This window comes from Euprymna scolopes, chromosome 36, assembly GCF_053919585.1.
Source record: "Euprymna scolopes isolate OS-2025 chromosome 36, ASM5391958v1, whole genome shotgun sequence".
Classification (NCBI taxonomy): Eukaryota; Metazoa; Mollusca; class Cephalopoda; order Sepiida; family Sepiolidae; genus Euprymna; species Euprymna scolopes.
Genome location: NC_136517.1, coordinates 8486401 through 8504564, shown reverse-complemented (window position 1 = coordinate 8504564; position 18164 = coordinate 8486401). Strand labels below are relative to the sequence as shown.

Below are 18164 nucleotides of genomic sequence, written 5' to 3'. Positions count from 1 at the left end.
GTACACAGACAGACAGACAGACATTCACTTTTATAGATATATGAAATTTGCATAAATTAAAATATTATATTTAAGCATATTTTACGATCGGGCTACACCGGGCGTCCCTGCTAGTTAGTTGAGAGAGGAGTTGTAGAGGAGACATCTGATAATCCAGACGGGACTTAGAAGTCGAGAGAAGAAGTCTCTTATGATGCTAGAAAGCGGCATATTACAAAATAGCCAAAATGTGAATAGAACGTTGTAATCTGTAAAAATGTCCGTCTGGAACCAGTGAATAAATGCCGTTCTATATAAAGATAACTATTGTGTCATGTCGTCTTTGAACAACTAGGTATGTGTTTATTTGTTGTTTAAAATGAATTGTTTTAAATGTACTGTCCACTGTTGAACATACCATCATCATCCGACATCTTAAATGCACAGACGGGTGTATTATATATATTCTCTTCATCATTCATTAAAGAACTCGTCTCCCTCTTATTGTCATGTACAAGCATTCGGTTGTACGAGTTTGTCTCTCCCTCTTTGTAAATATCTTGTCAATACGTCCACGTCATCATTTCATGTCAACATCATAACACAAGTTATACATCTATAAGAGTTGGCCTGCCACCAACAGCATAACATCCACATAATTTGATACAACGCTTATATACATAGAGAATACATATACACCCGTTACGCACATAAAATACGCCCCTGCTGCGTAACACTAGATGGCCGCTAAATAATACAAAGTTCTTTTGTATAACACTCATGTTGGTGTTCTTTAAAAAGTATCAGAAATTCAGACAAGTTTATTAATTTTTAAATCAAGTTTCAGGATCGATCATCTTACTTTGATGATAGTTTTCTGCTGAAATAAAAATGTACTTTGCTTTCAAAGCCTATAGATTTGAACTCTGAGAAAAAGTTTTTCTCACCGATAGTCGTTTTTTCTTTTCAGTTATTAATAATGTTATTATTAAATTATTTTTTTAGTAAAATGGAATTATTTCACCTGATGGTTGCTATAATTGTAAGTCGACATCAATAGGTTGTTTATTTTGCATCAACTGGTTTTAAATTCATGTGGTTTCAAATCTATATAAATGATTGCACATTAAAAAAAAAAAAGAAGTTTTCAACAGTTCCTAAACTACAATTGATCGCCACACATGGATTGTGTTCTGTTACATCATTTATCATTACTCTCCCCAAAAAAGAAAGAGATAATGCCTGGGAAGATGATCTTGTGACAATAAAATGGGCACTACCTCTCCCCCTCTCTCCAAAAATAAAAAAATGATGATGTCATTTTGTAGATGATGAGACTGCTCCTGCTGCGGTTGAAGAGATTGTTCATGACTGGGGAGAATTTGACAAAGACGTACCTTTAACGTCGGATCTGACTCGACGCTTGGCTGCGTGTAACATGGACTGGGATAACCTCACAGCGGAAGACATTTTTGTGGTCGTTAATTCCTTTAAACCACCTGAAGGTGTACTTCTTTCCATCAAGGTGAGTAAAAGAGAATGTTTTTCTTTATTTTATCTCATTCCTTGGATCCTTTTTTTTTTTTTTTTATAAGGAAGTCATCACTTATCAAGGCCCGAAAGCCACTCAAGGATAAGGGTTAATGAGTGTATGGTGGTAATCGAGACAACAACGTAGTAATCGTTAGTGGTGGGAATTGGGTAGAATTTGATTATTTAAGGGAATGACTCAACAAGAACTTGTTTACATTAGACTTGAAGATGACCATGCTGTAGTTAGTAGGAAAGCAGGTGGGTAGTTCTCGGAAATAAGTTTTGATCATGGAATTTGCATTCAGATTTAGATACAGATAGAGTGGGGGGGAAAATATTGCTAGTGGTTGTGGCCAGCTAAGTTTTTTTTTTTTTTTTTTTTTTTTTTTTGTGAAAGTTTGGCAAGGAGGGACCATAGATTGGAGCTCAGTTGAGCAGTTACTCTGAAAATAACGATAGAGCAGACACATGCTCACAACGTGTCTTCTGTGCGAAAAAGGCTCCAGGAAGAAGAAAAGGGCATCACCTACTAGGTTTCAAAACTAGTTTTGATCTTTATTTTTTATTTTTTTACATAGTGTTCACCACTTATCAAGGCCCGGAAGCCGCTCAGGGATAAAGGTTATTGCAAGTACAGTACGTTAGTGTGGAGATTTGGTGAAGTGTTTACTTAAGGGGGCTGTTCATTAGGAATTTGTTAACGTTGGACTTGAAAACATCCAGGTTGTAGTCAGGTGGGAAGCAGGCAGACGGAACAGAGTTCCACAAGCGTGCAGTTCTAAGAAAGAAGCTTTGTTCATGGAATCCACGTTTTGATTTAGGCACAGATAAAGAGTGAGGGGAATTTTTCACTGGATTCAGCTAGACGGGTGTTTTTCGTGAAAGATTGGCAAGGGGGGGGGGGACCAGAGATTGGAGTTCAGACGAGCACCTGCCATGGAAATAACGATAAAACAAGGATAGGCTCGCAACGTCTCTTCTGTGGGAGAGAGGTTGCAAGGTAGAGAAAAGGGCATCCCCCACTAAGCCACGAAGTCTATTTTGTACTCTGTCTAGGCAGGATAGGCTGTTTTTAGATATGGCAGCAGTATTCCATCCTTGGACGTACTTGGCTTTTATACAGATAGAGAATTGCATCAGCAGTGAGATATCTTCTGGAGCAGTAGAAGGATCCCACCATCTTTCCAACGATCTTGGCAACAGACTTGATGTACGTGTTCCATTTCAGATCAGGAGTAAAGGTCAAACCCAGAAGCTTGTCAAAACAAGGGGCCTCTCCCAGACGAGAGCCATCCATCCCAATTGATGCCAGATGGGGATCAGATCTCTTGTTGGGATGAAGTATCGTCCATCTCAACCCTAGAAAGTGCACTCTCCCAGGTTTTACCTCCTTCTTCAGGTGTATAATGGTTTAATCAAAACACAAGTCTCACTGTTTAGAACCTAAAAGGTCATTTCTCTCTGAGAGGCACACAGATCAAATTGTAAGTTCAAGTATAATACTGAGAAATGCTGACAGATTCGTTCTTGGCTATTTCCAGAGTGCTCTATGACGGAGCAGGTTTTTTTCTCTTGCATAAATTTACTTTATGCCTAACTTTGCAATGTGAAGTGAATAATTTTTTTAAGAAAATTTAAAACTTTGATGGATTTTCAATGACTTTTTTTTTTTTATAGAAATCACTTCAGACAAGGCATGAAGACACTTGATGTAAGATGCTAAAAAGAATGAAAGATGATTATAGCAAAGGAGATGGAGATAGATAGAGAGAGAGAGAGAGAGAGAGAGAGAGAGAGAGAGAGAAAGAGCCAAAGAGGGAGAAGGGGGGGGTGGAAAACCAGAGAGAATGAGGGGGGGGGGGCTCCAGGAAGAGATAGTGAAAAAAAGAAAGCCAGAGAGAGGGGAAAAAGAAATTTCTTTTAAAAATTTCATCTGAAATATTGTCACTTCAAATGATTTTTAATACCATCTTATTATTAATACGATAGTGTGTTATTTTCTGTGTCACGATTACATCTTCTTTCTTCCGAGTGACTTTAATTGTTATGATGTTCCATTTTTTTGTAATAAATAATTTTACCAAGAATTCTTCATAAGTTTTGGTTTTGGTTTTGGTTTGGATTATAGCTGAAGGAACTCAAATTATATATAAATGAGTGTTGAGATTAATCGGAATTAAAAACTTGGTACTTTTCAGGTTATTAGAATCGGTATTGGAATCTAAAAATTTGTGCCAAAATGATTCCTTTAATTATTATTTTTTATTTGATTTTGTTTAAAACAAAATCGTCCACTTATGGTAGTAATAAAAGAATAATAAATATTTATTGATTTTAAACTGTTAATAAAACTAAAATCTGTAAATCACCCCCCCCCCCCCACAAGCGTACTTTTACGATTGAGAAAATACATGCACATTTAACATATGCTTTTATGGTAATCGGGACAAAATGACAATTTTATTGTTAAATATTTAGAAATTTTTAAGGAATCAGTATCAGAATCGGTAATTGTATCGGAATCAGGAAAAATATTGGAATTGCCCCATCACTAATATATATATACATATATTTTTTTTTCATAAGTTTAGATTCAAGCTGATGCACCCAAGTCATATGGATATATGTTTGTATTTTTTAAATCACAACTTTATAATATGTAAGAATCGATAGAACATTAACTCTATAATAATAGTATATATGAAATCTGCATAAATTAAAATATCATATTTAAGCGTATTTTACGATTGGGCTATGTCAAGCATCACTGTTAGCGTAGGTAAATATACTTTTCCAGTTTTAACAAAAGAGCTACAATAATATGAGGGCATCTCCATTTATGCTGAACATCCACAGAATGCCAACATCAATATATTATATACTAGCCTGAGTGCCCAGCGTTGCCCGGGTGTTTGGAAATGTGTGTTAAACAAAAAAAAAAAAAGTGGTAGTAGGCAGGCTTGAACCTGTGACGCGAAAGCGGAAAAAAAAGAAAAAAAAAATTTGACGTCTTACCTCTACTCTATGACACGACCGGAAGTTCGGAATGTTAAAATTAAGCAAAGTTAATCCAACCGTTATGATGACTTGCAAAAATGGCTCGCAAAAACTCAACTCCTGCCCAGTTGTAGGTGAAGGAATTAATGTTTTTGGACAATTTTTCGATATTTGTCATCCGAGACGTTGAGCTTCAAAATGATACTGATCTTGTGAAAATCCGTCGCTTCTGTCAAAAGTTTTAGGTAGACATACATACATACATACATACATACATACATTTAAACAGACAAGTGAGATTTATATTATAGACTAGCGAGGGGTACCCGGCATTGCCCGGGTGTTTTTCGGGGTATGTGAAAAAAACCCGAAGCGTTGAGGACGCGCAGTTGGAAAATAGTAAAGTGTTTTTAAAAAAACAGGTGCGTGTTTTTGATTGACGTGACGGTGATAGGTATTTAGCAGTTACGATTTTGTGCGGGATAAATCGGTTTGTTTGTTTTTAAAAATCCACTCCCTGTTTATTAGGATGAGCGAAATGAAAGCTACAGTCTGATATGACGAAGTCGACATTGACCAAACTGGCTCTGGGCCTGTGATTAGAGTCAAGGTTCGCTTTTTTTATACTGAAAACCGAATGTAACGCGTGCCGATGCGGGAAATGTGGAATAATTAACGTTTGAAAGTGAATAAAATTAAATAGAGAGGCGAGCTCCGTGGATAATTCATAGATATTACAATTTACAGATGATATAAAAAGTTTTAAAAAGTTGTGAAGCGAGCAAGCGCTTCTTTGAAAGAAGCCTTTCGTGGACATCGAGGAAAAGCGAACATACATACATACATACATACATTTTCGCTTTTATATTTATAGATGAAAGAGTCTGCGGTGAAATTTCCACAGGTCCTGCTAGTAAATATATAAATATAATGAGGAGGCTTCATCAGTGCATAAAATTCTATAGTCAGACTAAAAAAAAAAGAATTACAATACATTATTTTAATATGTACATATTTGTTTTTCACTCAAAATTCAAAATGAAACCTTATTTAATTTTTTTTTTTTTTGTACATAAAAAGTCCGTGTTGAATTTTTTCATGTCTTTTCTCTCCGTTTTACAGTGTTCATATCCAATCAAGAAAAAAAAAACACTCCAAATTAATCATTTATTAAGTGAAGCTTCAAAAAAAAAATATGGCTGGTTATGAAAGGTTAAAATGTTTCTTAAAAATAATGATTTCCACTTATTTTTAGATTTTTCTCTCCGATTTTGGTAAGGAAAGATTGGAAGAAGAAATCTCAAAAGGACCCGCAGAATTGGCCCAAATTGCCCAAAATGATGACGCGTTTATTGAAGATGAAACCCGAGCAAATGAGGAAAATAGTGAAGGTAAATCTGTTTGACTTCTCAACTTTTTTAGTCTTTGTATCATCATGACCGCATACTATAAGTATCTGACCAATATATGACATAATCATGTTGACACACCGGTTCCCGTTAGACCACCAAAGTTAAGCAACGTTGAGTCTGGTTAGTACTAAAATGAATGACTATTTGGGAACTCCAGGTGTGTATGTACTCTCCACTTATCTCAGCATTGTTTTCAGTCGTCTAGTAGCACTTCTCCTTGCCACTGGACTCAAACAGTGCCGATTCAGGAGAGGTGTGGTTGGGAATTGCGCAACCATTGTCTCCCAATTAATCACGAAGCTTAACCTTACAGAGTGTATCCATTGTTTCTTAAGACTGAACAGAGACATCGATTTCAACTATGATCATGTCAGAGTGTAATCATTAGCTTATTGTGTCGAGTGGCTTCTGGGCCTTGGTAAGTGGTGACTCCTTTGTAAAAAAAAAAAAAAAAATCAATTTCTTAAGCCCGTTAAACACATATCCAAACAAATGTTAAACTAAATATGATGATGAAATTCAAAGTTATCAACTTTATTTTGATGCTCATCACATCGTCCTTTCTGATGGCAGGATAATATTAAATATCACAAGCGCAGTTGGTCAGTCCAATAATTCTTGGGTCATTGTTGACATAGTATTAACAAATAAAGCGGACATTATTGATTTTTTTTTTCTTTTTTTCAAACTGATTAAATTTTGTTTTTCTGTTCTAGGCAACAGCTTTCACAATGAGAAATTGCGCGAATACCAACTGAAACGTATGAAGTATTATTACGCTGTTATAGAATGTGATACGGTAGAAACAGCCAATCGGATTTACAGTGAACTTGATGGTGCCGAGTATGAAAGTAGTAAGACCTGTTTCGACTTACGGTCAGTTTCTTTCCTAATCTTGTCATTATAATTTACTCCCATTGTTTGTTTGTTTGATTTTATTTTGTTTTTTTGGGTTTTTTTTTTAACATTTTTCAGGAATCTGAACATTAAAAAGACCTAATCTCGTTTACGTTGTTTGTTTTTATTTTTTTAAGCTTGTAGACTTTTAGGAATCCAACCCAGAAATGTGAATGTTTCATTATTGATTTATTTTGAGGCAAAAATGTCTTTTTGTATTTAGTTTTGTATCAAATAGAAAAACTAAAAAAATATTGGATAACATGTTTTTATTTAAAAAAAATATTTGTATATTTTAGTGATGGGACAATTCCAAATTCTTTTTTCTTCATTCCAATATAATTACCGATTCTGTTCTAAATTCCCGATTCCAATACGAATACTGATTCTTTTAAACTTTCTCAATATCCAATTAAAGATTTGTTGCTTGAAATAAAAATGGTGTTTAATTGCTGTAAAATCCTGTGTAATGTCCGTATTTATTTTTATAAAATATAAAATGTACACTGGGGTAGGTGGTGGTGGTGGTGGGGGGGGGCATATATTACATATTTTTCTCAAATGTTTCTCTTGTAATTGATTGAAAGTTATGAGGCACAAAGATTTATATTTCTTTTAAAACAAAGCTAGTTTTCTTAATGTTATTTGAATTTTTTCATAATTGAAAATAGTCGACGATTTTTATGCACAATTAGAGGACAGTGTAAAAAGAGAATCTTTCGTCCCTATTATTGTGTGTGTATATATATATATATATATATATATATATATACACACACAATGGCCCTGTCGGTGCGGCATTCGAATACACTGACTGCCCCCTTGCAGAGGGTAAAAGTCCCTCAATGGGGATCCTGGATATGACCTTAATCTATATCCAATGATGAGGCCCCAGCTTGTGGGTTTTGGGGAGTGTGGAGCCACCCTTTAATTACCATTGCTCCCAGGTTCACTCTGACCCGGAGTGGTAGTACCTGTTAGGGTCCCAACTATGGGTTAAATAGAAACCAATGTGAAAACAACAAATATATTCTATTAAAAAAATTTTTCTTCAAAATCTTTGGATTCGGCATTAAATAACCCGAAAAGGGTTGATATGCCATAAAACAAAAACAACCAATCAACCTTCTTCCCCTATTAAAATAATTTCCTAGAAAACCATTCTTAACATGGGAATTTCGAGGTGGGGTTGGGGCGAACTATTCTGTGATTTCTCTCTGTCAAAAAATGTTTATATTTCTTATCCTAATTATTAAATTTAATTGGTTATTACGTTCATTTGTTTTACTGTAAAAGAAAAACATAATGCAGAAATGCTACTACTACTACTAATAGCAAATGTGTAGATTAAGATCACTCTAAAAAATAAGATTCTACTTTTTAGGTAATTACTTTAAAAGCCCACCTCAAAAAATAAGATTCTACTTTTTAGGTGATTACTTTAAAAGCCCACCTCAAAAAATAAGATTCTACTTTTTAGGTGATTACTTTAAAAGCCCACCTCAAAAAATAAGATTCTACTTTTTAGGTGATTACTTTAAAAGCCCACCTCAAAAAATAAGATTCTACTTTTTAGGTGATTACTTTAAAAGCCCACCTCAAAAAATAAGATTCTACTTTTTAGGTGATTACTTTAAAAGCCCATCTCAAAAAATAAGATTCTACTTTTTAGGTGATTACTTTAAAAGCCCACCTCAAAAAATAAGATTCTACTTTTTAGGTGATTACTTTAAAAGCCCACCTCAAAAAATAAGATTCTACTTTTTAGGTGATTACTTTAAAAGCCCACCTCAAAAAATAAGATTCTACTTTTTAAGTGATTACTTTAAAAGCCCACCTCAAAAAATAAGATTCTACTTTTTAGGTGATTACTTTAAAAGCCCACCTCAAAAAATAAGATTCTACTTTTTAGGTGATTACTTTAAAAGCCCACCTCAAAAAATAAGATTCTACTTTTTAGGTGATTACTTTAAAAGCCCACCTCAAAAAATAAGATTCTACTTTTTAAGTGATTACTTTAAAATATAATTTAATATATTACATGGGTAAATCTCTCTAAATATTTTTCTCAAATGTTTTCATTGTAATGGATTGAAAGTTACGAGAAACAAAGATTTATATTTCTTTTAAAACAAAGCTGGTCTACAAGGTTTGTTCTAATGTTATTTAAATGTTTTTCATAATTGAAAATAGTCGACGATTTTTATGCATAATTAGAGGACAGTGTAAACAGAGAATAGTTTACAAAATCCTTCTTTCCCTATTAAAATAATTTCCTAGAAAACCATTCTTAACATGGGAATTTCGAGGTGGGGTTGGGGCGAACGATTCTGTGATTTCTCTCTGTCAAAAAATGTTTATATTTCTTATCCTAATTATTAAATTTAATTGGTTATTACGTTCATTTGTTTTACTGTAAAAGAAAAACATAATGCAGAAATGCTACTACTACTACTAATAATAATGATGACAATAATAATAATGATAATAATGATAGCAAATGTGTAGGTTAAAATCTTTAGCCCACCCCCAAAAAATAAGATTATACTTTTTTTAGGCGATTACAGTGAATTTTTTTTTAGGGGATTACTTTGAAAACTTTGAGCGAATTATTGCAACTTGTTTTCTTTTTTCTTTCTTTTTTTTTTTTTTTCTTTTGCCAAATTTGCAATTATGACATTTTGTTTTGAGAGAAATAAAGTTCTCATTAGAATTCTACTAATCCACGAGAAAATAAAAATGTGATTCTTCGTTTTTCAGGCGATTACATGTAAATGGCCTGAAAAAATAAAAATAAAGAAAACAACAAAAATCTGTTTTAAATATAAAGTTTAGCGGAAAATGATCGCTCTTTCAGACCAGGCAACGTTTTAAGGATGTAGTCAGTTTTGTTCATTTTAAAATCTTAGTCATGTTAATATTCCTGATCAAAATTTCGTATAAAATATGTCATTGCGAATAGTTATACAAAATATGCCTTTTTTCATAGTACTAACCTTAAGTCTGGGTGGTAATGTGAAAAATAAAGCAAATACGAGTGATTTTATAACACAGTCAGTCAGACTTAAGATAAGGGGTAAAAAATTTGGTTAACTGCCCTAAAAGTTAGAATGGTCCAGAAAAGGGGGATAGTTTTACGCTAGATTTATATGTGCAACTGAACTCACTCTGAATTCTACAATAATTATTTGTTTTCTTTTTTAGTGTATTCACATATAATTGCTTAAAAAAGTAGAATCTCATTGAGGGGGGTGATTTTAAATGTACAAATAATTTCTTTTTTTGATAATTTCTAAACGTTCATATTTTTACATATTTTATCCCAAATTTTGATTAACTTGTTATGAGATCTTGATGTGCAATTCACACTTGTGACAAAAAAATAAATAAATGCAATAGAAGATTTTAAAGAAGAACACTAGCAGGCTACCCAGCATTGCCCGGTCATAAAATACACTTAAATATGATATTTCAATTTATGCAATTTTCATATTCATTATTATACAGATAATTCTCTATCAATTATTGTATTATATCCAATATATCGTAGTGATTTTGAAAATAAAAAAAGAATGACTTGGGTACCATTGGCTGGAATTGAACCCAAAACATATGACTCTCCAGACTTATTTCTGAGCCTTTGAGCCACACCCATACACATAAAAATCATTAAAAAATAATGATTGCAAATTTATGCATGTAAACAGCTTTAGTCGACTACTCCTGTGAAGGTCGGCTGTTTTGTTTTTAAATTTGACCTCTTTAGCAGCAATTTTTACTTAAGAACCAAATCAAAAGTGCGCTGCAGGTCCAAATATCCTTTATATCAAGTTTCAAGTCTGTAGACCAAATATTCAGAGAGAAGTTTGATAGAGACTTTTTGCACACACACACTGATAAAATAATTTTTAAATATATATATATATATATATATATATATATATAGGTATGATGAAAATAATGGAAATAGTATTAGTCTAGAAGTCTAGAAATAAAGACGAAACATTGATGAACACATAATACGGTTTGTTCCATTTTATTTCTCTATATATAGGTATATATAAAAACAGTTCCATGTGCTAGAACATTTTCATCTTAAATTCTATGCAATTATGCAGACTGTAGAAACTATGCATAAATAGAATTAAGTGAAATAGTTAAATTAAACCAATCATTTAATGAGAAAACATGAAAAATGAATAATTAATTAATGTTGGTTTTTCAAAGAAATATGAAAATGAGTTAACCTTCATGTAGTCACTTGCATATCCATGACTGAGTATATTAAGAAGCATGTTGTAATAATTTTTAAATAGAAAAAAGTAGGCTTTTAATATAAATGTCAGAGCAAGAAAAAAACTATAGATAGAAAAACTAAAAATATTGGAATACCTTTTTTATTTTAGAAAATATTTGTTTTCTGTATCTTTAGAATTTATAAATATATTTGCAAAAGAAAAAATACAATCTATACATTTAATATATAAAATTATGTCAGCTGTATTTTAAAAGTTAGACCTAAATAGCATTTAAGCTGACAGATCAAAATTTGATTCTAACTAGCCAATTTTCATTTGTCATTATTGTACTATGTTATTGGCAATAAACTAATGTACTTCACTACAATTTATAAAGATATTAGTTTATCTGATTTGGCAGTTTGTTAATATCAAAACTTTCTTAAGCCCTTCAAAAAGAAGATCGACTAACGGGAATAATACTTATTCTTTTAGTAAGAGTTAGGGTCCTTTATTTGCTATTTAGCTTCAGCACGGAACTTAACAAATAAAGTGTGATTGAAGCGCATACTGTGATGTAAAAGCCTGCAGTTTACTGTTTATTCTGTCCTGTGCCAGTCATCTGCACTGACAAAGGTTAGCAATAATACCAAAAAGTGTGGTTGGTTCTACATAAAGCCTACACCACTATAAATAAATCATCTGTGTGAATTTCTGAGCAACTTAGTTGTTGTGGTAAAACCTTCTACGTCAAAATCGATGGGAGAGGCCATCATAGCGCATATAAATATTTGCAAAACAAATTTGAATGTAATGGCTCCTGGGCAACACCAGTTCACTAGTACATCTAAAAGTAATGAATAAAAGTCTCTTATGATTTGTTTTTGTTTTATTTGCAGATTTATTCCAGATGATATGGAATTTGAAGACGAAGCCAAAGACATTTGTACACAATTACCCAGCAAAGACTTGTATAAACCGAATCAATTTCTCAATACGGCATTGAGTGAAGCTGAGGTAAAAACCATTTGACTTGCATTCAAACTGGTGAAATTATGGGAAATATTTATAATTATTGTCAAATGTTTAAATAGTGAATTAAAATGTCTATTATGCTTAAGTTTAGTTAATCAATGTTTGTTTCTTTAAGGTTTTTACCTTATATATTTTAATCACGCAAAATACTTGTTAAAATATTTCTCAGTTTCGGGATTGAATTATATTTAAGAAAAAATAGTTTGAATTAGTTTTTAATTTGCAAATAACTCACCTATAGGATGCCTATTACTCTCACTCTCTCTCACAGTATGTTGTTCGATGTCTCTCTCTCTCTCTCTCTCTCTCCCTATATATATATATATATATATATTTCCAGGTTAATATTTTCCAGAAGCAAAGTAAAAAATGAAGCTTTAACAAGGTTAATACAAAAGTGCTCAATACCGAAGTAGGGCAAGATATACTTTTTATTTCTTTTGCATATTAATATATCACGAGACATTCATTAGCATGTTTTAGTCAGCCAGTTACAAGTAATTAGAAACCTCTTCAGGTGATATTGCTATTGAGTAAGTGCTAAAGTTTCAGCTATTCTTACTGAAAATAATTTTCATCACAATATATATATATATATATATATATATATATATATATATATATATGTATATATATATATATATTATCATCACTGGAATATTTATCTTCCACCAGACTATCCATTCATGTGTAATCACCTTTTTCTCTATTTCTCTGTAAATAAATGCAAATATGCTATCATTAATTGTCTTTTAAAGCATTTTGAAAGTAGATAATCTATTGGCTATTAACTTCTGTTACTTTTTTTCCCTCCCCTTCTTCCAGGTTGCTCTTACTTGGGATGAAACAGACAAGAAGCGTTTGGAAACAACGACAAAAAATTATAACAAGAAAAGTGAAATTAAATTAGAAGATTTCAAAGATTATTTAGCGTTAAGTTCTGAAGAGGAAGAAGATGCAGAAAAAAATGGTATGTATAATTTCTTTTTTTTTTTTCTTTTTTTAACTCTTTTTTTTTTTTTGTCCCAAATAAGACATTGCCATTTGCTAATAATGTCTGCTTAATGCATTAGATATACAAAGTTAGTCACGGGAAACGGATGTTTTTAAGGAAAACAAAACTTTGTGAATATTTCAACAAAAATTTTATAATGTACATAAAAAACATTTACTGTACCATTATGGAATATTTAGAAGCGAAAAATTATGTCTGACAAATGATGGGCATTTTCACAAGCAACAATTTGAAGCCGCTTTTTAAAGTTAGCCTCCATTTTCACTTTTTAAAGTTAGCCTCCATTTTCACTGAAGTTTCCTCACCTATTTTTTTTTGGATATTTACATATATTGCAATCTTCAATGCTCCAAGTGTGCAAGGTTTCCCAGTATAGATGTGTGATTTCAAAAACAAATGGTATTGCGGCTTGCTGCATTACTGTGACGACCAATATTGAATCTTGGTTTGAAGAGACGTTGGGTTTTTGTCACTGATTCACCACTTTTTACGTAAGTGTCATAAGCAAACACACTGTTCACGACTCCACGGTAGCATGAGGGCAATGAACTGAGAAGAAAAGCAATTCAAAATCAATGACTAAAACAAAATTTAACATAAAAGACAAATAACAACAAACTACACAGCATCTCAAGTAGGTTTAAAGAGTACCTTCCTCACACTCAAAGATGGCAAGGAGCATTCTAAAAACATCCGCTTCCTGTGACTCACCCTGTATGTTGTGGGGGAAAAAAAAGACTGAATACCTGCAATGTTAATAAGAGATTCCTGTTCATGGAATGTTAATTTTTTGACAAATTATTTTTCTATGTGCTGATGAGGTTGCCCAGTTGTGCAAAATTATAATTAATGAATTATTATATACTTCTATGCCAAGAGCGGTACTATTTGGGATCATGTCTACGGGTGACTGTAGGAAGTGGAGCAATGAGATATCTGTTCATTTAAGCTTCAGCATGTTTGTACAATGAGGGAGGAAGGAAATAGGGAGGGAATTCCAGAGTCTAGCAGACCAAGGGAAGAAACTATTACAATAAAAGACTTTCCGGTATCTAGGTATCTCTACAGTGAAGGAATACAATTTTGCTGCTTGTCACGTGAGTCAAGAGTATGTATGTCGAGGGGCACAAGTGTTATGAGTTCATCAGAGTACTTTCTGTTAAAATACTTGTAAACAGGCAACATTGGGATAGTGATTGGAGCTTGGCCGATAGTGCGGGACCTATTAGATTTTAAGACTCTTTATTTGAACCCTAAGAGAGAGAGAAACTAGTGGTAGATGCACCAGCCCAGATGTGGCAACAATACTCCATACATCGGCTAATTGTGGCTTTAAAGAGATTTATCCACTTATGCAATTTACAGATCATGCTATTTTTTTGATGGGATTTTTTTTTTTATTTGGAAGTCACCACTTATCAAGGCCTGAAGGCCACTCGAGGATAAGGGTTAATGAATTTAAGGTGGCAGTGTAATAATCATTAATGGTATAAATTTGGTAGCATTTGATTATTTATGGGGAAGATTCAACAAGAACTTGTTTACATTGAATTTGAAAGATACCATGTTGTATGCAACCAGGAAGCAAGTCAGCAGGACAGTTTTCCATAGGCAGGTAGTTCGGGAAAAGAAGCGTTGTTCATGGAATCTGCGTTTAGATTTAGGCACAGATAGAGAGTGGGGGAAAATTGTTTATAGTGGTTGTAGCTAGTTGAGTTTTTGTGAAAGTTTGGCAAGGAGGAACCATAAATTGGAGTTCAATTGAGCATGTGCAATGAAAATAACGATAGAGCAGACTGGCTCGCAATGTCACTTCTGTGAGAAAGAGGTTGCAGCAAGAGAAAAGGGCATCACCTACTAGATTTCGAAGCCAGTTTTGAACGTTATCAATGCTGGATAGGATATGCCGAGCACTTCCTGCCCAGATGTGACAACAATATTCCATTTTAGGGCATACCTGGCTCTTATACGGATAGAGGATTGCATTGGCAGTAAGAGTGATCCAACCATTTTTCCAGTGATCTTAGCAACAGATTTGATATATGTGTTCCATTTCAGATCAGGAGTGAAGGTCAAGACATGGAGCTTCCCCAATACGAGAGCTATTCATTTCAGTTGGGGTGTGATGTTCAAGTTAAAGTTTAACTGTATCTTTTATTTATTAAGTTGTTACGTGAAAATAAAGGTTACAAAATGCCCTGCCCTCCTTGTTTTAAGAATGTGTTTCTAAATAATGTTATTATTTCAGCATGGTGTGTAAACTGCACAAGTAACTTTGTATTTATACAGGGATATGAATTTTCCACTATTTTGTAATTCGGAAAAATGTATGTATATATTTAGTTGTAAAGTAATGTGTGAAGATCGTCATCGTTGTCTGCCCTTGTGAGTTTTTGTGTACAAACATTTTATTTAAAAAAAAAAATGTCCAGGCGTTTTAGTACTGATCTGTTGGATTTTGTTCTCATCTGATTCCTACATCCATTCCTTTGTAAAGTTGCACAAACTCTTCAACAAGTGACTGTCTCTTTTACAAATTGTTTTTTTTTATATATATAATTTTACCTGCTCATATTTGAATTTTTATTGAAGTATCCTAGTATTTTTTTTTTTTTAATTTTACCTGTTCATATTTGAATTTTTATTGAAGTATCCTAGTATTTTTTTTTTTAATTTTACCTGTTCATATTTGAATTTTTATTGAAGTATCCTAGTATTTTTTTTTTTTATAATTTTACCTGTTCATATTTGAATTTTTATTGAAGTATCCTAGTATTTTTTTTTAATAATTTTACCTGTTCATATTTGAATTTTTATTGAAGTATCCTAGAATTTTTTTTTTTTAATGTCAAACTCATTGAATTGTACCCATCATCTTCATCCTGATCATTGAGGATATATGACTTTTGGAACGCTCGTTCATGTGTATTTTACATGTATATGTATGTGTACGTATTCATATGTAAGTACATCCCTCTATGTGTGTATGTTTGTATGCACGTATGTGTGCATGCATGTGTTTATTTCCATGTGTATGTGGAGTGGAGAGGGCTTCTGTAAGCTGTGGTGAAGGCAACCCCTCTAGGAGAAGCAAATCTCTGATTTAAAAAACCATATAGCGGGAGACCAGTACCCGCACTAAGCTGGTCTGCAGTTTAACTTGTTGCTGTCTATCTTGCTCTTGCTTGTTGCTGGATTTCAACATTTTGAACCGAGAGAGAGATTTAGCTGTCGTACAAAACTAAAACTCTGTAACATCATCATAAAAAATAGTCCTATAGCAATGGAAAAGTTGTGACGCGTGTAGGCTTGAAATACTGGAAGCATGTAATAATTGATCTGCCATCATTATATGTATCTGTGTGTATGTATGTATGTATGTTTATATATGTACATGTGCATGTATGTTTATATATATACATACATATGTACATATATCTATGTGTGTATATATATATATATATGTATGTATATATGTTTGTGTGTGTGCGTATATATGTATGTATGTATGTATATATGTTTGTGTGTGTGTGTATATGTAGGTATGTATGTGTGTGTATATATGTATGTGTGTGTATGTGTATGTATGTATATATGTTTGTGTGTGTGTATATATGTATGTATATATGTTTGTGTATATATATATGTTTGTATGTGTATGTATGTGTATAAATGCATATATATGTATGTGTGTTTGTATTTGTATATGTGTGTGTTTATATTTGTATGTATGCATGTTTATATGTGTGTGCATGTATGCATATATATGTATATATATGCATATATATGTATATATATGTATATATAGCAATGGCCGTCTTCAGTGTCATGTCTGCTTGAGCGTGTGAATTCGCCGGTAGGACTAAAAAAAAAAGAAGAAAATTCATGTTTGGGCTTATGGACTTTAAGTGTCTGAGGGAATGGCACTCGTCTGATAAGACGTTGCCATCATCATGTATGCATGTATGTGTATATATGCATACAACAAACAAACATACATACATACAAACAGACATTTAAACAGAACTTTAAACAGACAGGTGAGATTTATATTATAGATGTTAATAATGTCTGCTTGATGCAAGGGGTCACAATCCTACTTTTGAAGAGTTATTTCCCTTTATTTCCACTTATAATCTATAAATATAAAAGCGAAAATGTATGTATGTTTGTATGTGTGTTCGCTTTTTCTGTATGTTTACAAAAGGCTTTTTTTCAGAGGAGCGGTCGGTCGCTTCACAACTTTTTAAAACTTTTTATATCACATATAAATCGTAATATCTCACAGTTAACAACGAAGCTCGTCTGTCTATTTAATTTGCTCGATTTCGAGAAGATAAATATTCAACATTTGTCGTTCGCCGCATGTGGGTTAGTCTTTTTCCTATAACATCTTGGGGGAAAAAAAAAGCGTTCCACAGTAAATGAAATACTATCCCACAGTCAAACTTGACCTCATTAAAACGGGCACCTGCCAAATCCAAGTAATTAAATAAATTCAAACGTGTTTCCGTTAGCATCTCGCGGTGAGGCAATCGTTAACATCGCACGTTTTTTTTTTTTCACACTTTAATTTACAACTTTGCCTCAATGGTTCGGGTTCGATCTTCATACTGACTTTTTTTTTTTTTTTTTTTTCCCCACCCCCGGAGTTTCCACACACACCTCCAAACACCCGGGCAACGCTGGGTACCCCTCACTAGTAATAATAATAAAGCAAGGACTCGGCTTAATCTTCATAGCTGCTCCAAATTAATATCATTACTATCATTAGTAGTAGTAGAAGAATTACTTTCCCTACCTTTCTACAGGTAAGCTTCTTCACATTGAATCAATTTCAAAATATCTACGTATTGATTTATTATTTTTATTTTGTTTTCAAAGGATCAGATGCTTCTTTGATTTCTGACAGCGAACTCAGTGATGAGGATGGCGACAGTAATGATGAAGGTGTCAAATCAATTAACAAATACAAAAAATTACTTGAAGGGATTGAAGAGACTGAAAGAAAAAAAGAAGATAAACAGTTAGAAGTAACGTGGGATATTGGTAAGAAAA

At 32.9% G+C, this 18164-nt stretch overlaps 1 protein-coding gene across 2 annotated transcripts in view; it reads left to right on the top strand.

Moving 5' to 3' along the window:
* LOC145260322 (ESF1 homolog) overlaps positions 1-18164 on the top strand; it is a 48634-nt gene that overhangs the window by 16957 nt on the left and 13513 nt on the right. For both annotated transcript variants that reach the window (XM_080118210.1, XM_080118211.1), the window contains exons 5-10: positions 1308-1504; positions 5765-5900; positions 6638-6797; positions 11956-12073; positions 12917-13061; positions 17991-18155. In XM_080118210.1, coding sequence (XP_079974336.1) covers positions 1308-1504; positions 5765-5900; positions 6638-6797; positions 11956-12073; positions 12917-13061; positions 17991-18155 — 921 coding nt within the window. The remainder of the gene's footprint in view (positions 1-1307; positions 1505-5764; positions 5901-6637; positions 6798-11955; positions 12074-12916; positions 13062-17990; positions 18156-18164) is intronic.